General features: G+C 44.3%; 1 protein-coding gene across 2 annotated transcripts in view; it reads right to left on the bottom strand.

Moving 5' to 3' along the window:
• Positions 1–1,530: 1,530 nt before the first annotated feature.
• LOC120946689 (alpha-2-macroglobulin-like protein 1) overlaps positions 1,531–21,655 on the bottom strand; it is a 192,339-nt gene continuing 172,214 nt past the window's right edge. For both annotated transcript variants that reach the window (XM_040361317.1, XM_040361318.1), the window contains exons 33-37: positions 20,011–20,101; positions 15,274–15,342; positions 14,272–14,374; positions 7,019–7,060; positions 1,531–1,674 (exon numbers count right to left, since the gene is read on the bottom strand). In XM_040361317.1, the coding sequence (XP_040217251.1) occupies positions 1,652–1,674; positions 7,019–7,060; positions 14,272–14,374; positions 15,274–15,342; positions 20,011–20,101 (328 nt within the window). In that variant the 3' untranslated portion in view covers positions 1,531–1,651. The remainder of the gene's footprint in view (positions 1,675–7,018; positions 7,061–14,271; positions 14,375–15,273; positions 15,343–20,010; positions 20,102–21,655) is intronic.

Below are 21,655 nucleotides of genomic sequence, written 5' to 3'. Positions count from 1 at the left end.
AAGTAATCTTCCAGCATAAAATATGTGAAAATGTGGAGAACATGAAAAATAAATAGCTCTGGCATCCAAAGAGGGTAAAGGGGTTGAATAATCTTTTCAAAGCTTTTTGCATGTACTGTACATGTAAAAGAAATCAACTTGATATAAATATTCTTATCACTATTTGTTATTTTGTTTTTAAAACAACAGTCTATATCAGGGGTAGGCAACCTCGGCCCTCCAGCTGTGGTAAAAATTCAAATCCCATCATGCCTCTGCCTCTAGGAGTCATGCCCGTGATTGTCAGGGTCTTGCAATGTCTCATGGGTCTTGTAGTTTGAAAACAGCTGGAGGGCAGAGGTTGCCCACCCGTCGTCTATATGATCCGTTGCCGGTCCATATCCCAGTGAGTGTAGGGTGTTTTGGGCCTGCCCTCTAGGGGCCATCAGTAGTCCACCACTCAAAGAACTTTGAATGAATGAATGAATGAAAAACTTATAAAGCGCGGCGCATGCAAACTGAATCGCTTCTGGGCGCTAGTTGTTCGTGTCTCATGACATCAAAAGAGCAGAGTTTTGATCTGTCTTCTGAAAGTCAGGTGGTTTTCCTCCAACCGAATGCTGGTTGGTAAAGCGTTCCATAGTCTAGGACCCTGAAAAGCAAACCTTCTTTCTCCTTTGGACTTGTATTTGGTTTTTGGTACCCTGACCAGATTTTGGTCGGTGGATCGCAGAACGTGGAGAACGGTGCTGAGGTCACCATGTCAATGACGCGTTCTGCATCAACAGGCAGTATTATCATTAGTAAGACCTCATCTGGAATATGCAGTTCAGTTTTGGGCTCCAGTTCTCAAAAAGGATATCGGGGAACTGGAGAAAGTGCAGAGAAGGGCAACCAAACTGATAAGAGAAATGGAGGAGCTCAGCTATGAGGAATTTATTCACTCTTGAGAAGAGGAGATTAAGGGGGGATATGATCAACATGTACAAATATATAAGGGGTCCATACAGTGAACTTGGTGTTGAGTTATTCACTTTACGGTCATCACTGAGGACAAGGGGGCGCTCTTTACGTCTAGAGGAAAGGTTACGTCCAAATACGGAAAGGTTTCTTCACAGTAAGAGCTGTGAAAATGTGGAACAGACTCCCTCCAGAGGTGGTTCTGGCCAGCTCAGTAGATTGCTTTAAGAAAGGCCTGGATACTTTCCTAAATGTACATAATATTACTGAGTACTGACATTTATAGGTAAAGTTGATCCAGGGAAAATCCGGTTGCCCTTTTGGGGGATCAGGAAGGAATTTTTCCCTTGTTGTAGCAAATTGGATCATGCTCTGCTGGGGTTTTTCGCCTTCCTCTGGATCAACTGTGGGTATGGAATTGGGTTTATGGGATTGTATGATATTTTTATAGTTGAACTGGATGGACTTGTGTCTTTTTTCAACCTGACTAACTATGTAACTGTAGACCATGTCTGAGAAAATACTGGACAGGTATGGTAGAAAATTAACTATTGACTTGGCTATATTAATTATGAAATAATGCAACAGAAATAATGTGACACTTGGTATCATAAGTTTATTTTTTCAGAACACGACCTCAACAAAATGTATACTGCATTACTTCAGGCTTGTCGCCTTCTGGAGCATTTCAGTTAAATTTGGTATTCCTGCTTTACCTTGCATTTCCTTTAATATCTGGAAAGAAAAATACATTTAGAAAAGGAACATCGTTAGCCCTTAAAACATTGCCAAATGTGCACTTATTAATAGTTATTATAAGTCAGCCATACACTATATGGTCATAACACTTCAAAAAGGCCACATCACAGCATCACCAGCACATAGAGGCCAGAAAAGGAAACAGGGTGTCTATAACATTGTATATACCGTATATACTCGAGTATTAACCGACCCGAGTATAAGCCAAGCACCTAATTTTACCACAAAAAAAATGGAAAAAAAAATTACTCGAGTATAAGGGTGAGAATGCAGCAGCTACTGTAATTGTAAATAAGGGTCAACAATGCCCATTGCAGCCTAACCTCACTGTGCCCATTGCAGCCTGACCTCACTGTGCCCATTGCAGCCTGACCTCACTGTGCCCATTGCAGCCTGACCTCACTGTGCCAATTGCAGCCTGACCTCACTGTGCCCATTGCAGCCTGACCTCACTGTGCCCATTACAGAATCCGATCTGTGTACCCGAGTCTGTGACATAGACGGCGGCCGTGCAGTTTAAAAAACTTGCGCTCCTCCTTGTGCTGTTCCGCGATAGGCGGAACTTTCGGTTTCCCAGCAGACACTGTGTTCTGCCTATCACGATCGCCCTCTCGTTCGTGATAGACGAGAGGACGAGAGGGCGATCGTGATAGGCGGAACACTGAACACTCGGTTTCCCAGCAAACACTGTGTTCTGCCTATCACAATCGCCCTCTCGTTCGTGATAGACGAGAGAACGAGAGGGCGATCGTGATAGGCGGAACACTGAACACAGTGTTTGCTGGGAAACCGAGTGTTCCTCCTATCACGGAACAGCAGAGGGAGGAGCGTGAGTTTTTCTTGGGTACACAGATCGTGTACACAGATCGGATTCTGCAATGGGCAACGTGAGGTCAGGCGGCAATGGACTGGCAGGTACTGACTCGAGTATAAGCAGAGGGGGTAATTTTCAGCCCAAAAAAAAAGGGCTGAAAAACTCGGCTTATACTCGGGTATATACGGTAATTGTGCCAAAAACCATAAAAACACAAATAAGCATTAATCAATCATAGTGTGTATTAGTGACTAATGATTTCCTGACTTTGTAAAACTCTTCTAAAAAAAAAAAAATAATCCTTCACCCATCTGCTCGAATTTTTTATTTATTTTTTGTGTACAGTTGCTTGTGTCACGTGCGCAGTGTCTTGGGCCACTCCTACTATCTGTAAGATGGTGAGAATGGATCTGGGGGCCGGGATGAAGTAACACTAGTATGCTAACCCGAAAGTTACATCATCAGTGACCAGCCAATGGCAGAGAAAAGAGGACCCTGAGCCAGAAGAAAAAAGAGAGGAGAGGGCAGAAATGGAGGATGAAGTCATGAAGGAGGCTAAACTAAATGGCGATTCTGCTATAATGTGCAAGAATATTGTCCATCGGTTGCTTTTGTTCTGCTTTAATTTGTGCACTTTTATGATTATACATTAACCACTTAAGGACTGGAAGGATTTTCCCCTTAAAAAACAGGCCATCTTTTGCGATACAGCACTGCATCGCTTTAACCACTTAAGACCCGGATCATTATGCAGGTTAAGGCCCTTGCCCCTTTTTGCGATCCGGCACTGCGTCGCTTTAAGTGACAATTGCGCGGCCATGCGACGTGGCTCCCAAACAAAATTGGCGTCCTTTTTTCCCCACAAATAGAGCTTTCTTTTGGTGGTATTTGATCACCTCTGCGGTTTTTATTTTTTGTGCTATAAACAAAAATAGAGCGACAATTTTGAAAAAAAAAACAATATTTTTTACTTTTTGCTATAATAAATATCCCCCAAAAATATATATAAAAAAAAAATTTCCCTCAGTTTAGACCGATACGTATTCTTCTACCTATTTTTGGTAAAAAAAAATCGCAATAAGCGTTTATTGATTGGTTTGCGCAAAATTTATAGCGTTTACAAAATAGAGGATAGTTTTATTGCATTTTTATTAATAATTTATTTTTTACTACTAATGGCTGCAAACAGCGATTTTTTTTCATAACTGCGACATTATGGCGAGCACATCGGACAATTTTGACACATTTTTGGGACCATTGTCATTTTCACAGCAAAACGTGCTATACAAATGCATTGTTTACTGTGAAAATGTCAATTGCAGTTTAGGAGTTAACCACTAGGGGGCGCTGTAGGGGTTAAGTCTAACCTCATATGTGTTTCTAACTGTAGGGGGACGGGGCTGGACGTGTGATGTCATTGATCGTCTTTCCCTATATCAGGTACGTGATTGTGCCCAGCCTTGCCATTCTGCCGACGTATATCGGCGTGAAGGGGTCCTTAAGTGGTTAACTGACAATTGCAACACTGTACCCAAACAAAATTGACGTCCTTTCTTTTGGTGGTATTTGATCACCTCTGCGTTTTTTGTTTTTTTTTTGTGCTACAAGCAAAACTGATAATTTTGAAAAAAATATATAGATTTTTAACTATAATAAATATCCAAAATAACAGTTTTTGGCCAATTATGGCTCTCGCCGAGGAGCGTGCTGTGATTGGTCAAAAGCATGCAGGTCAGGTGTGCTTTGGCCAATCATCATGCAGGTCAGGTGCATGCTTTGGCCAATCATCACACAGCAATGCACTGCGATCTCGCAGTGCAATATGGGACGTTCCGTGGCACTCAAATTTTCTGTGAACGCCCCATAAAATTCACTGTTCGGCGAATGGGCGAACAGCCGATGTTCAAGTCAAAATGACACTCCACTCGAAGCTCATCCCTAGTAAAGACCTTCAGTGGTTGCCTGTTTATATTCATTTATTTTCTTTAATAGTCCTTTTCATCGCTGAGCACAGGCAAGGGAGTGTTTTAGGGACACTGAGCACAACCTTAGGACACTAGTATTGCATGGGATCACTGTACATACTCCAGGAGATAATGTACAAGCATAGAATTAGCTACACAAGTTAGTAAATATTCCGATAGCCTTCTGAGCCTTGACTGTTCATCCTATATATCTTTTTAAATGGGGCTTCCAGATTCTGATAAGCCCCTTGCCCATAGACTCCCACAACCACCACACAGGGTTGTGAGGAAGAGGCCCCCGTCCCCATCAATATGGGGACAAGGTGCTTTGGGGTGGTGGGCACAGAGCCCCACCTGCCCCAAAGCAACAACACCCCCCACATTGAGGGTGTGTGGCCTGGTATGGTCCAAGAGGGAGGGGCGCTCGCTCAACCACCCTCCCTCCCTTTCCTGACCTGCCAGGCTGCATACTCGGATAAGGGTCTGGTATGAATTTTTTGGGGGACCCCACGTATTTATTTTTTTTGCCATGGGGATTCCCCTCAAAATCCATACCAGACGGTATGGTCTTGGGGGGGAACCCTACATCATTTTTTTTGTCCATTTTGTCATGGTGCTCCCTTTCAAGCTCCATACCAGACTCAAAGGGCCTGTTATGGATCTTAACCTCCCTGGCGGTATGATTCTGTCTGGAATTACGTACCAAAAGCGGTACAATTATTTTGCAAGGAAATTTGGCGTTTTATACTGTAGGCCTGTAATTTTTAGAAATAACTCACTTAAATCTGACCAAACAAGAGTCTTGTAGGCATCCCGGGTATGATTTATTTTTTAAAACAAAATTATAAATTATAATATAATAAATAATTATAACAAATAATAATATAATTATAATAAAAATTATTCAATAATGTAATCAACTCAAAATCACTGAAATGTGCTCAGTTGCAGAATTGTCGCTGTCATTATTTTTTTTTTTATGACGGATTTCCCCACAAATCGCTATCGCACATTTCTGCAAGTGATTACAATTTATTATCACTGTTTTCTAGCTGATCTAAAACCATTTTTGACATAAAGGGACACTTTTGGACAATCTACAGTTTTTAGGCAGAAATTACATTTTTTATTTTTATAAAAGTACATGTAGGGCACTGGGCAGACCACTAGGGACAAGGGGGGGGGGTGTATGTTTTACATACAGTACTGTAATCTATAAGATTACAGTATACTGTATGTAATGTGTTTGTTTACTTTTTTGAATTTGGCGCCGTTCTCCGCTCCCGTGCGTCGTAACGTCGCAGGGAACGGAGATCGGCGGCACACGGGGAGACTGTGAATCGAGCGAGGAGGTCCCGCTCGCTCACACAGCGGGGTGGCATCGCTGGATCCAGGGACAAGGTGAGTAACTTGCCTGTGGATCCAGCAAAAGGTAAGCCGCGCCGCTGCACGTCCACCCCGAGCGTGACTCGGGGATACCGATCCTAACATTGAAAACCAACCCCGAGTCACGCTCGGGTTTTCCGCCAGGGAGGTTAAGGGGGGCTAATGCCATTTTTTTTTTTCATTTTGGCGTGGGGTACCCCTTCAAGATCCTCAAAGCACAAGTCGCACCACAAGTAAAATCATCATGATTCGACTTGGATGCGACTTCTATTCAAATCAATGGACTGAAAATCAGCTCAGTTAAGACGGCTTAGATAGGGAACCATTGATTTTGAATAGAGGCAGAGAAACGCTGCTAAAAGCTAACACAGCTAAACGTGATTTAACACCATTGCAAAAGGGTACTAAAAGCATGTTTCTACAGTCACTTTTTTCCTGGCGTTGGTAGTGGCTTTTCAGCTCTTTTTTCGAATGCCCTGTGTGCATGAGGCCTGATGCCGCATACACACGACCGTTTTTTGGATTGTAAGCTTTTTTTTAATGTCATTAAAAACGATCGTGTGTGGGCTCCAGAGCATTTTTCACGATGTAAAAAATAAAAAAATGTAAAAATCAGAACATGCTCTAATTTTTCACGACGTTTTTAACGTCGAAAAAATGGTCGTGTCTGGGCTTTAACCACGTGAAAAAACGCGCATGCTCAGAATCAAGTTATAAGACGGGAGCGCTCGTTCTGGTAAAACTACCATTCGTAATGGAGTAAGCACATTCATCACGCTGTAACAGACTGAAAAGCGCGAATCGTCTTTTACTCACACAAAATCAGCAAAAGCAGCCCAAAGGGTGGCGTCATCCGCATGGAACTTCCCCTTTATAGTTCCTTCGTACGTGTTGCACGTCACCGCGCTTTGCTAGAGCATTTTTTTTTTCACGATCGTGTGTAGGCAAGGCTGTTTTAACGATCGGGTTAAAAAAAACGTTGTTTTTTCTAGACCATTAAAAACTTCATTTTTTACAACCCGAAAAACGGTCGTGTGTACGCGGCATTACTCTTGGAAGTTAAATGACTGAGCTCTCTTGTGCAGAAATCTAAGTACACGAGACTCTGTGCTGGTCGGAATATTAAAAAAACTGGAAACAGAATGAACGCACTTACCAGAGCTGCAGGGAGAGTTGTATTCTGCAAAGGCTTCCTCATCTAAAAAACAGCAACAGGTAGGACACTGTGAGTGTTTTCATTCAAATGTATAATAACTAAAACAGTAAATGTAGCAGCTGAGTGATGATGATGATTGACGTTAGCCATCAAATGAAACAGAATGTTTGGTCTTTACATCATGTCTTTTATTAGCTAATGTAAAGTTTATCAAAACTCTTTTGCCGCGTACACACGACCGTTTTTCATGACGAGAATTTTTTTTTTTTTTTAAATTGTTCGTGAAAAACGGTCATGTGTGGGCTCCAGAGCATTTTTCTCGACCACAACATACAATGTAATACTGACATATAATCACACACATAGGTTGTGTCTTTTTTTCAACCTCGCCTACTATGTAACCTATACCTATCTGTAAACAGAAAACATCCCTTTGATTAATTTAACTATATTCTTTTGTAACCTACTTATTTTCATTTATTCGATTGCGGAACTGAATGTATTTATATTACAGTAAAACCTTGGTTTGAGAGTAACTTGGTTTGAGAGCGTTTTGCTCAAGACAAGCAAAATGTTTTAATAAATTTTGCCTTGATATACAAGCGATGTCTTGATATAAGAGTAGCGTCATGTCACAACTGAGTATAAAAGAGAGGAGCCTCTAAGTGTAGCAATATGGTCACATTTAACCACTTAAGGACCGCCTAACGCCGATATACGTTGGCAGAATGGCACGGCTGGGCACAATCACGTACCTGTAAACACAGCTTCCTCGTTCTTCACTGTGGCGCTGACATCAATCGTGTGTTCCCTTATATAGGGAATCACAATCGATGACGTCACACCTACAGCCACACACCCCTACAGTTAGAAACACAGATGAGGTCACACATAACCCCATCAGCGCCCCCTGTGTTTAACTCCCAAACTGCAGTTGTCATTTTCACAATAAACAATGCATTTTAAATGAATTTTTTGCTGTGAAAATGACAATGGTCCCAAAAATGTGTCAAAATTGTCCGAAGTGTTCGCCATAATGTCGCAGTCATGAAAAAAATCGCTGAATGCCGCCATTAGTAGTAAAAAAAAAAAAATTAATACAAATGCAATAAAACTATTCCATTTTTTGTAAACGCTATAAATTTTGCGCAAACCAATCGATAAATGCTTATTGTGATTTTTTTTACCAAAAATAGGTAGAAGAATACGTATCGGCCTAAACTGAGGAAAAAAATGTTTTTTTTTATATATTTTTGGGGGATATTTATTACAGCAACAAGTAACAAATATTGATTTTTTTTCAAAATTGTCGCTCTATTTTTGTTTATAGCGCAAAAAATAAAAACCGTAGAGGTGATCAAATACCACCAAAAGAAAGCTCTATTTGTGGGGAAAAAAAGACGCCAATTTTGTTTGGGAGCCACGTCGCACGACCGCGCAATTGTCAGTTAAAGCGACGCAGTGCCGAATCGCAAAAAGGGGCAAGGTCCTTTAGCTGCATTTTGGTCCGGGTCTTAAGTGGTTAATGAAGGTACAACTTTTAGCAACATATTGCTACACTTAAGCCCTGTACACACGATCGGATATCTGATGGAATCTAATCCGATGGATTTTTTCGTTGGATGTCCGATGAAGCTGACTTTCATCAGTCTTGCCTAGACACCATCAGTTAAAAATCCGACCGTGTCCAACGCGGTGACGTAAAACACTACGTGCTGAGAAAAATTAATTTTAATGCTTCCGACCATGCGTCGACTTGATTCTGAGCATGCGTGGATTTTTGACCGATGGATTTCCCCACAGACGATCATTTTTTTTTCTATCGTTTTTTTAACCATAAGAAAAACATGTTCAATTTTTTTTCACTGATGGATAAAAAACCGATGGGGCCCACTTTTCATCAGATGAACCGATAGTGTGTACAGGGCATTAGAGGCGCCTCTCTTCTCTTTTACATCTTGTAAAAAAATGCTTTGATATACAAGTGCTTTGGATTACAAGCATGTTTCTGGAACGAATTATGCTCGCAATCCAAGGTTTTACTGTATTTTATTCTACACTGTTTGCTTTAACTACTTCCCGACCTGCCGCCGCAGTTCTACGGCGGCAGGTCGGCTCCCCTGCGTGAGAGCCCGTACAATAATGTTGGCTCTCTTAGCGGCCACTAGGAGCGTCCCTGACTGCCGTGCGGGTGCCCGGCGGGCGCGATCGCCACCGGGCACCCGCGATTGCTCGTTACAGAGTGAGAACTGGGAGCTGTGTGTGTAAACACACAGCTCCCGGTCCTGTCAGGGGGAGAAATGTATGTATGAAATGTTCAATGTATGAACAGCGATCAGTGATTTCCCCTAATCAGTCCCTCCCCCCCCTACAGTTGGAACACACCCAGGGAACATACTTAACCCCTTCCCCGCCCCCTAGTGTTAACCCCTTCCCTGCCCGTGGCATTTTTATAGTAATCCAATGCATTTTTATAGCACTGATCGCTATAAAAATGCCAATGGTCCCAAAAATGTGTCAAAAGTGTCCGAAGTGTCCGCCATAATGTCGCAGTACTGAAAAAAAAACGCTGATCGCCGCCATTACTAGTAAAAAAAAACAATGTATGGCATTTTTATTAATACTACCCCCTATTTTGTAAACGCTATAACTTTTGCGCAAACTAGGGTTGTCCAGATACCGATACCAGTATCGGTATCGGGACCGATACCGAGTATTTGCGGGAGTACTCGTACTCGTGCAAATACCCCCGATACCTAAATAGAATACTTCCCCCCGTCGCTGCCGCCGCCGCATCGAAAGCCGCCGCACCGCACCGCCGCATGGGTTAAACGCCGTGCGGGAACATCACAGCTATTCAAATGAATGCTGTGATCTTCTCCATGCGGCGGCGGCAAAGGTATGGGGGACATGGCTGGACTCGGGACATGGCTGGACTCGGGACATGGCTGGACTCGGGACATGGCTGCATATGTGAGGGACATGGCTAGAGGGACATGGCTGCATATGTGAGGGACATGGCTAGAGGGACATGGCTGCATATGTGAGGGACATGGCTGCATATGTGAGGGACATGGCTGCATATGTGAGGGACATGGCTGCATATGTGAGGGACATGGCTGCATTTGGGGACACATTTAAAAAAAGTATCGGTATTCGGTATCGGCGATTACTTGAAAAAAAGTATCGGTACTTGTACTCAGTCCTAAAAAAGTGGTATCGGGACAACCCTAGCGCAAACCAATCAATAAACGTTTATTGCGATTTTTTTTTAATTAAAAATATGTAGAAGAATACGTATCGGCCTTAAACTGAGAAAAAAAGTAGTTTTTTTATATATTTTTGGGAGATATTTATTATGGTAAAAAGTAAAAAATATATTTTCATTTCAAAATTGTCGCTCTATTTTTGTTTATAGAGCAAAAACTAAAAACCGCAGAGGTGATCAAATACCACCAAAAGAAAACTCTATTTGTGAGGAAAAAAGGACGCCAATTTTGTTTGGGAGCCATGTCGCACGAACCGAGCAATTGTCAATTAAAGCGACGCAGTGCCGAATCGCAAAAAGTGCTCTGGTCTTTGGGCAGCTAAATGGTCCGGGGCTTAAGTGGTTAAACCTTTTCCTGATGAAGTAACGAGCCAAACAACATCTTTACCTGTTTTATTTATGACCTATAAATACCGGCCCGGTTTGAGGAACACAATTGGCAGTTTCTTTCTAAGCTATGGGCACCTCTACTTTTTAAATTTTGGGATCTCATCCCTATAATTTTACCTCACACTAACATCGAGCCATTTACTGTATTCTCAGTTTGAAGTGTCCAGATATATGACAGGTTTAAGATGGTCATACACTAATGGAATTTCATTAAATAATCCTTGTTTTTAGAACATTGCTTCAGTTTTCTAATCATTAATGAGGTGAAAAACAATGTTTGTTTTTGGCCCTAGTGACAAGAAATTTTTGAAGTAGTAAGATCGAAATTTTGCCTTAAAGGGGTTGTAAAGGAATTTTTTTCCCCCGAAATAGCTTCCTTTTCCTTAGTGCAGTCCTCCTTTACTTACCTCATCCTTCCATTTTGCTTTTAAATGTCCTTATTAGGGTTGAGCGATCCCGAACTGTAAAGTTCGGGTTCGTACCGGAATTTTGGATTTTTGGTACCAGGACCCGACCCCGGACAATTTACTGTAAGTTCGGGTTCGAGTTCGGTGTTCGGCAATGTAATGGCACGCTGCAGGGCAGCCAATCACCCTTTGTTTTACTCGTGTGACCTAGAAGCCATCACAGCCATGCCTACTAATGGCATGGCTGTGATTGGCCAGTGCAGCATGTGACCCGCCTCTATATAAGCTAGAGGCACATAGCACAGCTCGTCACTCTGCATTAGATAGGGTAGGGAAAGGCTGCTGATGCTGCTCTGAGGGAGAGAATTAGATAGGAGTCAGACTGTCCTGCTTCAGAAATCAAATTACTCAGCGATCTACATAGCACAGCAAGCCACTCTGCTTTAGATACTTTAGGGAAAGGTTCCTGCTTTTGCATGTAGGGAGAGAAATATATAGGAGTCAGTCCTGCTTCAGAAATCAAATTACACCAGCATTAAATATGTTACTGTGAGATACACCCTTTAGATACTTTTCTTCTATTGTGCTATTCAAAAAACATCCATTTAGGGGAAAAAAAATGTTTGCAGTGTTTCCTCCATATCTGCAGGTGTGAAATAAACACTTTAGCTACTGTTCTTCTATTGTTCTATTCAAAAAACACCCATCTAGGGCAAAAAAATATAATTTGCAGTGTTTCCTCCAGTGTTTCCTCCATATCCTCCATATTCCTCCATTTAAAAAATAAATAAATGAAAAACAAAAACCTGTGTTGGCTACCTCGTCCTCCTCCACCGCCGCTTCCACCTACACCGCCACATCCACCGACACCTCAACCTCCTACTCCATATGGACCTCGTCCTCCTAGGTCAAGATTTTTTTCTTATGTATTTTATGTTATTTTAATGTATTTTAAGTTATTTCCCTATCCACATTTGTTTGCAGAGTACTTGCCATGCTCTTACCAACATTTTGCTGCCATTTGCAGCCCTCTAGCCCTTTCCATTAGTTTTTTAGAGACATTTTAGTACTGAAAAGTTCAGGTCCCCATTGACTTCGATGGGGTTCGGGTTCGGGGACAAGTTCGGCTCCCGAAACCGGACCTTTTTCCGAAGTTCGGCCGAACCCGTCGAACCCAAACATCCAGGTGTCCGCTCAACTCTAGTCCTTATTTCTTCTGAGAAATCCTCACTTCCTGTTCTTCTGTCTGTAACTCCACACAGTAATGCAAGGCTTTCTCCCTGGTGTGGAGAAAGCCTCTTGAGGGGGGAGGGGGCGAGCAGGCAAGCCAGGATGCTCTCTACTTTGTCCTGACACTCCTGCTCGCCCCCTCAAGAGGCTTTCTCCACACCAGGGAGAAAGCCTTGCATTACTGTGTGGAGTTACAGACAGAAGAACAGGAAGTGAGGATTTCTCAGAAGAAATAAGGACATTTAAAAGCAAAATAGAAGGATGAGGTAAGTGAAGGAGGACTGCACTAAGGTAAAGGAAGCTATTTAGGGGGAAAAAATGTTTCCTTTACAACCCCTTTAAAGCGGAGGTTCACCCTATTAGGTCACTTTGTTTGATATAACAGTCCCCCCGGTGTGCCTGACGATTTGGCGGTTCCAAAAAAATATAAAAATCTACATACCCCCTTTTCAGCATCTCGAGCAGGCACATCCGGGTTGTAGGGGTTCGGGAATGGGCGTGTCGGCTAGCTCCGCAAAGGATTTTGGGAGCTAACACGTGTGTCTCTGGACGGTGACGAGACACAGCAGCTAGAGAAGCAATCTCGCGATCTTTCGAACGTCACCTGACTGCACGCGGTCAGGTGACGGTCATGTGACCGGGGGCGGATACAATTCTCCCATAGTAAACATAAATTTATATGCTAGGCACAGCGGGGAGTGTCCTTTTCAGGACGCTGCCGGCCGTTGTCCTAGCAACTCAGCAGTGTTGACGGCGCGCCTCGCCGTCACACTGCGCATGCGCGGGATAGAGCGGTGAATGCTGGGACAGCATTCACCGCATCCCGGAAGATCCTGCAGGACGGCTTCAGAGTGCCAGTAGTAAAGATGGCAATGTCCATCAGAAAATTTTATAAAATATCTTTCTGGGCGATATCGTAGTGCTAGCGGCAGCGAGGATGAGACTGGTGAAAACTATTTTCTATGTACCACCAGCGTGACAAAAAGCTCTTTAAAAAAAACTGTTTTCCCGCGGAACTCCCGCTTTAAGTCGTAAAATAAGTAAAAAAATAAAAAAATAATACAAAGTAAAATAAAAATAGTGAAATTATACTGGTTAACAAGAAAACAAGCATCCAAGCATGGAAGAAGTGCAACAATGCAGCAAATGAATTCTATGCTAAATATAAAACAAATATGGACTCAGCTCAAGGGTTAGGTCCTGAATTGCGGCCCCGCTACATAATATATCTAATGCTGGAGGCCGAGCTGTGTCCAATGTATGATTTTTTCTATTACAAGGGATGTTTACATCCCTTGTAATAGGAATAAAAGTGACAAATTAATATAAAAAAAAAAAAAACAGTTTTAAAATCAATTCAATAAAAAAAATATATATTTAAAACGCCCCGTCCCGACAAGCTCACACGTAGAAGCGAACGCATACGTGAGCAGCGCCCGCATATAAAAACAGTGTTCAAACCACACATGTGAAGTATCGCTACGATCGTTAGAGCGAGATAAATAATTCTAGCCCTTGACCTCCTCTGTAACTCAAAACATGCAACTTGTAAAAAAAATGTAAACATTGCCTATGCAGATTTTTAAGGGTAAAAATTTGACGTCATTCCACGAGCGGGCGCAATTTTAACATGTTGGGTATCAATTTACTCGACGTAACATTATCTTTCACAATATAAAACAAAATTGAGCTAACTTTACTGTTGTCTTATTTTTTTATTTAAAAAAAGTGATTTTTCTCCAAAGAAAAGTGCGCTTGTAAAACCCCTGCACAAATACGGTGTGACAAAAAGTATTGCAACGACCGCCATTTTATTTTCTAAAAATGTATATTTCGGGGGTTCTAAGTAATTTTCGAGCAAAAAAAAAATGTTTTTAACTTGTAAACACTGCGTCTGAAAAACAGTCTTGGTCCTTAAGTGGTTAATGACAGAGTCTAATGCTAATATCACATCTCACCTGTCTCATAATAATCATACACTCTCACAGTACCAGGCTTCAGGCCTTTAACCTCGATGTCCTGTTCTATCTGGATGTTGATAAGTACAGAATCATGTCCTATCTAAGGAGACAAAAAGACACAAATCAGGGCTGAATATATATATAGGCCCGGATTCACAGAAAGCAAGGCGCACATTACGCCGCCGTAGAGCAAACACTGTACGCTACGCCAACGCAGCGCAGAGAGGTAAGCATTGCATTCAGCAAGCCAGTGCTCCCAACGCTGCGCCAGCGTGGCGTGGGTTTCGAATGCGTACTCCGGCGTAGGTGGAAGTGGGCGTGACCCAATGCAAATGAGGAGTGACCCCATGCAAATGATGGCCCGAGCGCCAGACAGGTACGTATCACGAACTGCGCATGCGGCGTGGACGCACCCCCCTGCGCCTGCTCATAACCACGCCAGCACAATTACCTAAGGTACGCCGGATCACTGCGTGCGGCGTGTACATAACGTACGCCCAGCCAGACACACGTCCAACGCACAATACGCCGGATTGTGTTCCCTGGTGCAGACCTGAGCATGTCTGCTGCTGGGTTGCACCTCCTTTATGGGGAATAACTTTACGCCGGACGTACAACTTCCGCGCATCTCGCGTAGCATGCGCCGGGCACACGCACGTTTGTGAATCGCCGTATTTCCCTCATTTGCATATTTGAATGGCTAATCAATGGGAGCGGCACCATGCGCCCAGCCTAAATGTACGCCCACCCTACGCCGGCGTAAGCAAGATACGTCGGCGGGGTGTAGCCTGTTTTTAGGCGCATATTAGTTTGTGGGTCTGGCGCACAGATACGACGGCGCACATTTGCACTTACGTCGGCGTAACTTGTTATACGTCGGCGTAAGTGCTTTGTGAATCTGGGCCATAGTGTTTGATTCTACACCTGTTTAGCCTTTAGTTATACTTTAATGTGTTCATGCATATAGACACAAAAAATCTAAATACAGTAATCCCAAACCTCGTTCAGATACAATGTCACCAAGTCATTGTTGACCTCACTTCTTTGGATTCCATGTTTTTTTTCCATCTGTGAAGAGAAAATGCTGTATATATTAGGACTCCACAGTACAATACACACACGATTGTATTAAAGCGGTTGTATACCGATGGATGTTTTTTTGTTTTTTTTTGCTGCAAGATTTACTCCTTCCCCAGCAGTCGCATGAAATGTCATGCAAGGAGATGAAAGGAGTAGTTAGGCCAGCATAGCAAATAATTACCGTATATACTCGAGTATAAGCCACGTTTTTCAGCCCTTTCTTTGGGGCTGAAAATACCCCTCACGGCTTATACTCGAGTCAGTGTGTACCCGAGGGGCTGTGGGCGTCCATTTTTTAAAACTTACAGCTTCCTCCTGGTCCAATCCCGTTCCGTGATAGGCGCTTGACACTGTGTTCAGTGTTCCGCCAATCACGGACCTTCTCTTGCCCGAGGATGAAAGTACATCTGTGATAGGCGGAAAAAACTGAACACAGTGTCAAACGCATTTTACGGAATAGGACGGGATCAGGGGGAAGCCGTGTGTGTTTAAAAATGTATGCCCGCAGCGCAGCCTGTCAAGATTTTCAGGTACGCTGCAATGGGCACAGTGAGGTTGTAATGAGCACAATTAGGTAATAGGCACAGTGAGGTTGTAATGGGCACAGGGAGTTAATGGGCACAGGGAGTTAATGGGCACAGGGAGGTTGTAATGGGCACAGTGAGGTTGTAATGGGCACAGTGAGGTTGTAATGGGCACAGTAAGTTAATGGGCACAGTGAGGTTGTAATGGGCACAGTGAGGTTGTAGTGGGCACAGTGAGGTAATGGGCACAGTGAGGTAATGGGCACATTGAGGTAATGGGCACAGTGAGGTTGTAAAGGGCACAGTGAGGTTGTAATGGGCACAGTGAGGTTGGGCACAGTGAGACATGCAATTGGGTACAGTGCGGCGTCCAAATGGGCATTGTTGACCCTCTTTTCCGCTTACAGTAGCTGCTGAATTTCTCACCCTAGGCTTATACTCGAGACAATACGTTTTGCCATTTTTTTGTGGTAAAATTAGGTGCCTCAGCTTATACTCAGATCGGCTTATACTGGAGTATTTACAGTATATACTCCTATAGACAGGGCTTTTTTCTTGGAAAATGGGTACAGGCACTCAATCACAATCGCCCCCCTGTTCCTTACACACACCCTCTGAACAGCATCAAATAGTGGGTGTGGTCAAATTGTTGCTGTATTGAGCTGAAGCACCCGGCCAGCTCTAGTAGGCATTCCTAACATGTCTGTGATTGACGTTTTGCCCAAAAACGAGCTCCCCCCCATCGCGTAAGCCGCGTCACGGTTGGCGAAAGGAGCCGAACGGCGAGTCGGCGCTATACTGCGCATGCGCATCGCCGTTCGGCTCCTTCCGCCAATCGTGACGCGGCTTACGCGACGGGGGGAGCTCGTTTTTGGGCAAAACGTCAATCACAGACATGTTAGGAACGCCCACTCCCGCGGGACTCGCAACCCGGATGCACGGGTGTATATGCTGTACAAAGGTATGTACAGCATGAAAAAAATAATAATAGCCTTAATCGGATTGTAATGTGGGGGGGCAGTGTAATAAGAAAAAGTAGTTTTTAGGGTGAACCACCCCTTTAAGTTCCACCAAGTTCCAGCTGAAAAAAAGCTGTGCTCTTAGAAGAGAGAACTGACTTCTCCAGAGGAAATAATATTTTTGCACAAGCTTAAAGCGGTGGTTCACCCTAAAATCCACTTTCTGTCACTAGATCCAGCATACTGCTGGATCTAGTTATCGTTTTATCCGTATGTCTGCTCCGGCTCCGAGCGGCGTATCCTTCCGGGTATAGGCGTTCCTAAGTAAAGCGCAGTTGATTGACGGGCTTGGATAGCGCGTCACACCTTCCGGAAATAGCCGACGTGACTCTCGGCAATTTACGGCGCCTGCGCAGTCAGCTCTACACGGCAGGCGCAGGCGCCGTATAGCGCCGTAAGCAGCCGAGAGTCACGTCGGCTATTTCCGGAAGGTGTGACGCACTATCCAAGCCCGTCAATCAACAGCGCTTTACTTAGGAACGCCCATTCCCCGACGGATTCCCCGCTCGAGCCGGAGCAGACATACGGATAAAACGATAAGTACAAAAAAAAAAAAAAATATCCAGCATACTGCAGATGTCAGCAGTATGCTGGATCTAGTGACAGAAAGTGGATTTTAGGGTGAACCACCGCTTTAAAGGCATGTAGCAACTGAATAACAAAAAAAAATCACCCATGATAGGAAAAAGTATTTAAAATACAGTATTTATCTTCCTATAACGCGCCCCGGCGTATAGCGCGCACCCCAACCTAGAAAAAAAATTCCTGTAAAAAAAAGAAATACTTACAGTTTGGATGCCCCTCGTCGGTGTCTTGCCCGGCGTCCATCGCGTCCATCGGTGGCCTCGTCCGGTCCGGCGTCCTTCTGCGGCCATCGTGATGTCCTCCCCGCTGTGTTTTTCAGCCGATCCCCGCTTCCCGCGTGGTGTTTGAACCACTCCGCCGACATATACCGAGCGCAGTACACTCGGGTATACTCGGGCAGGCTCGGCTCTCCTCGCGTAAAGGACGTACAGGACGCACAGGACGTGACCGCGAGCGGAGCCGAGCCTGCCCAACTATACCCGGGTGTACTGCGCTCGGTATATGTCGGCGGAGTGGTTCAAACACAGCGCGGGAAGCGGGTATCGGCGTATATCGCGCACCCACGATTTTGCCTAGATTTTAAGGGCAAAAAAGTGAGCGGTATACGCCGATAAATACGGTACTTGAGTTTACTGTGATTTTGGTGCCAAAGTCTCTTAGGACTAGGAATTGGCTGAATTATAGGGAATTAGCAAAAGGATTTCAGACTACTGCAAGACTTCTTCCAGCAAAGCTATCTGTTTTCTCTGTCTATATCCTGTAAAAATATCAACATCCAAATGTTAAAATCAGACCGAAATTGCCTAATTGTCACAAACTACGGTGAACGGAAGTGAAGCACAACTGCGGTTAAGGAAAGATTACAATGCACCACTCATGTTATGTGAGATTTCAGTATTGGACCCCAGGCATCACTCCAATCAGAGAACAGGAGTTTGGGGGTTCTCTACATCATCTCTTTCACATATAGGAATGTGTTGAGCTACTAAGGGAGGAGGTATCACAACATGCCTTCCAACCCCTAGTGTAAAAAGATTACAATAAAGGTGAATGAGCACAACTGCATTAACCACTTCCCGCCCGGTCAATAACAGATTGAGGTCCGGGAAGTGGTTCTGAAATCCTGACTGGACGTCTATTGACGTCCTGCAGGATTTCATGCCTGCGTGCGCCCGTGGGGGCGCGCAGCGTGGCGATCGGTGATGCGGGGTGTCAGTCTGACACCCTGCATCTCAGATCTCGGTAAAGAGCCTCCGGCGGAGGCTCTTTACCACGTGATCAGCCGTGTCCAATCACGGCTGATCACGATGTAAACAGGAAGAGCCGTTGATGGCTCTTCCTCACTCGCGTCTGACACGAGTAGAGGAGAGACGATCGGCGGCTCTCCTGACAGGGGGTTTGCGCTGATTGTTTATCAGTGCAGCCCCTTCTCGGGTTTGCCACACTGGACCACCAGGGAAGCCCACACTGGACCACCAGGGATGGGCAGAAAAAAAAAGGGCAAAAAAACAACAACAAGGGCAGTAATAAAAATAAAATAAAAGGGCATTAAAAAAAAAAAGAATAGATGCCAATCAGTGCCCACAAATGGGCACTGACTGGCAACATGGACCCCTCAGTGATCATCAGTGCCACCACTCAGTGTCCATCAGTGCCACGCCACAGTGTCCATCAGTGCCACCCCTCAGTGCCCATCCATGCCCAGTGCCCACCTATCAGTGCCCATCTGTGCCACCCACAAGTACACATCAGTGCCACCCATAAGTGCCGCCTATGAGTGCCCAGTGCCGCCCATAAGTGCCCATCAGTGCCGCCTATGAGTGCCCATCAGTGCCGCCTATGAGTGCCCATCAGTGCCGCATACCAGCGCTGCCATCAGTGCCACCTCATCGGTGCCCATCAGTACTACCTCATCGATGTCCATCAGTGCCATCTCATCGGCGCCCATCAGTGCCATAATTGAAAGAGAAAACTTACTTATTTACAAAAAAAATTAACAGAAAAAAATAAAAATGTATTTTTTTTTCAAATTTTCAGTCTTTTTTTAGTTGTTGCGCAAAAAAAAAAAAACACAGAGGTGATCAAATACCACCAAAAGAAAGCTCTATTTGTGGGGAAAAAAGGACGCCAATTTTGTTTGGGTACAGTGTAGCACGACCGCGCAATTGCCATTCAAAGTGCGACAGCGCTGAAAGCTGAAAATTGGCCTGGGCGGGAAGGGGGGAAAGTGCCTGGTATGGAAGTGGTTAAAGATTCCAATGCACTTCTCTATGCAAGTGATTATCAGTACGGGACCCCAGGCGTCACTCCAATCAGAGAACAGGGGTCCAGTACTGAAATTTCACATAACATGAGCGTGCATTGTAACCTTTTCTTAACCGCAGTTGTGGTTCACTCCCGTTCACCGTAGTTTGTGACACTAATGGTATATGACAATCTTTTCAGTATTTATTGTATTGAATTCTCTTGCCCCTAAATATAATAAAACCCCATAAAATGCAAACACAAAGGGAAATGACATACAGTACCTCTCTTAGTGAGCTCTTCACAGGAATGTAGCCAGACAACATCTTCACCTCTATAATAGCCATGTTGGAGGTCTTTCGAGCACCTGTGTATCTGCAAATATTTTTTAAAAAGTTGTAGCATTTTATTTGTAGATTTTATTGTTCAGTATGAGACCCCAACACATCCCATAAATTACAGTTATGGAGTCATCATCATTTCTATTATTCTTTTCTTGATTATCCTACAGGGCTTTATAGCTGTATGCTCTGTCATCTTTCTCTTTTTTTTTTGTAATCTTATGCCGCGTACACACGGTCGGAATTTCTGATGGAAAAAAAATCGGATGTTTTTTCCGACGAAATTCCACTCAAGCTTGGCGTCAAGTACGCTGTTGCCGCATACACGCGATCATTTTTCAGCATGAAAAAAACGTTGTTTTTCAGCATGTAGAAAAAACTACGTTTTTCCCAACCTGATCATTAAAACGATGTTGCCCACACACCATCGTTTTAAAAAAATTATCTAGCAAAGCGCGGTGACGTACAACACGTACGACGGCACTATAAAGGGGAAGTTCAATGCGGATGACGCCACCCTTTAGCTGATTCCGTGTTAGTAAAAGACGATTTGCGCTTTTCCGTCTGTTACAGCGTGATGAATGTGCTTACTCCATTACGAACGGTAGTTTTACCAGAACGAGCGCTCCCGTCTCATAACTTGCTTCTGAGCATGCGCGGGTTTTTAACATCGTTTTAGCCCACACACGATCATTTTTAACAACCCGAAAAACGACATAGTTTAAAACGACTGTAGTAGTGTGGTACCCCAGGGGTGTGGTGACCCAGGGTTTTCAATTGGACTGGTTGAGGGGCTCCAGGGAGCTTGCAGTTTACAGAGGAAACTGGCATTCAAGTTTCCTCAATGGTTAATAAAATCCCCAGTCCTGGGTTCAGGCTTTAGAGCTGATCAGCACTCTGATTGTGCAGGTGTGTGTGGGCCTGATAGCAGACTCAGGACCAGCATTCTGGGCTCCACCCTCCCCAGGAGTCCAGGCTTGCAAGGGAGAACTCAGAGAGTGCAGGTGTGCACTGTGAAGTGGCTAGAGAAGCTGGAGAGTGCAGGCTGCACTGTGAAAGCGGGGGTTCACCCTATCGACAGGAAAAAAAAAAATTTTTTTTCTTTTACCTTTAAATCAGGCACTGTAGCGCGAGCTACAGTATGCCTGTCCCGAATTTTTTCCCCCCATACTCACCTTGTAGTCGTCCATCGAAGATACCGGGGAATGGGCGTGCCTCTGGAGACGGAGGATGATTGACGGCCGGCTCTGGCGCGTCACGCTTCTCCGGAAATAGCCGAAATAGGCTTGGTCTTCACGACGCGTGCGCATAGCCTGTGCGCACGCGCCGTGAAGAGCCGAGACCTACTCCGGCTGTCTTCGGGGAGAGTGACGTGCCAGGGCCGGCCGTCAATCATCCTCCCTCTCCATAGGCACGCCCATTCCCCGCGGGAGCCGGAATCTACGATGGACGACTACGAGGTGAGTACGGGGTTAAAAAAATCGGGACAGGCATACTGTAGCTCGCGCTACAATGCCTGTCTCGATGGTAACATCATGTGGGTCAGGGTGAACTACCGCTTGAAGTAGCTAGAGAAGCTGGAGAGTGC

This window comes from Rana temporaria, chromosome 8, assembly GCF_905171775.1.
Source record: "Rana temporaria chromosome 8, aRanTem1.1, whole genome shotgun sequence".
Lineage (NCBI taxonomy): Eukaryota > Metazoa > Chordata > Amphibia > Anura > Ranidae > Rana > Rana temporaria.
This window is presented reverse-complemented; position numbering and strand designations above follow the sequence as displayed.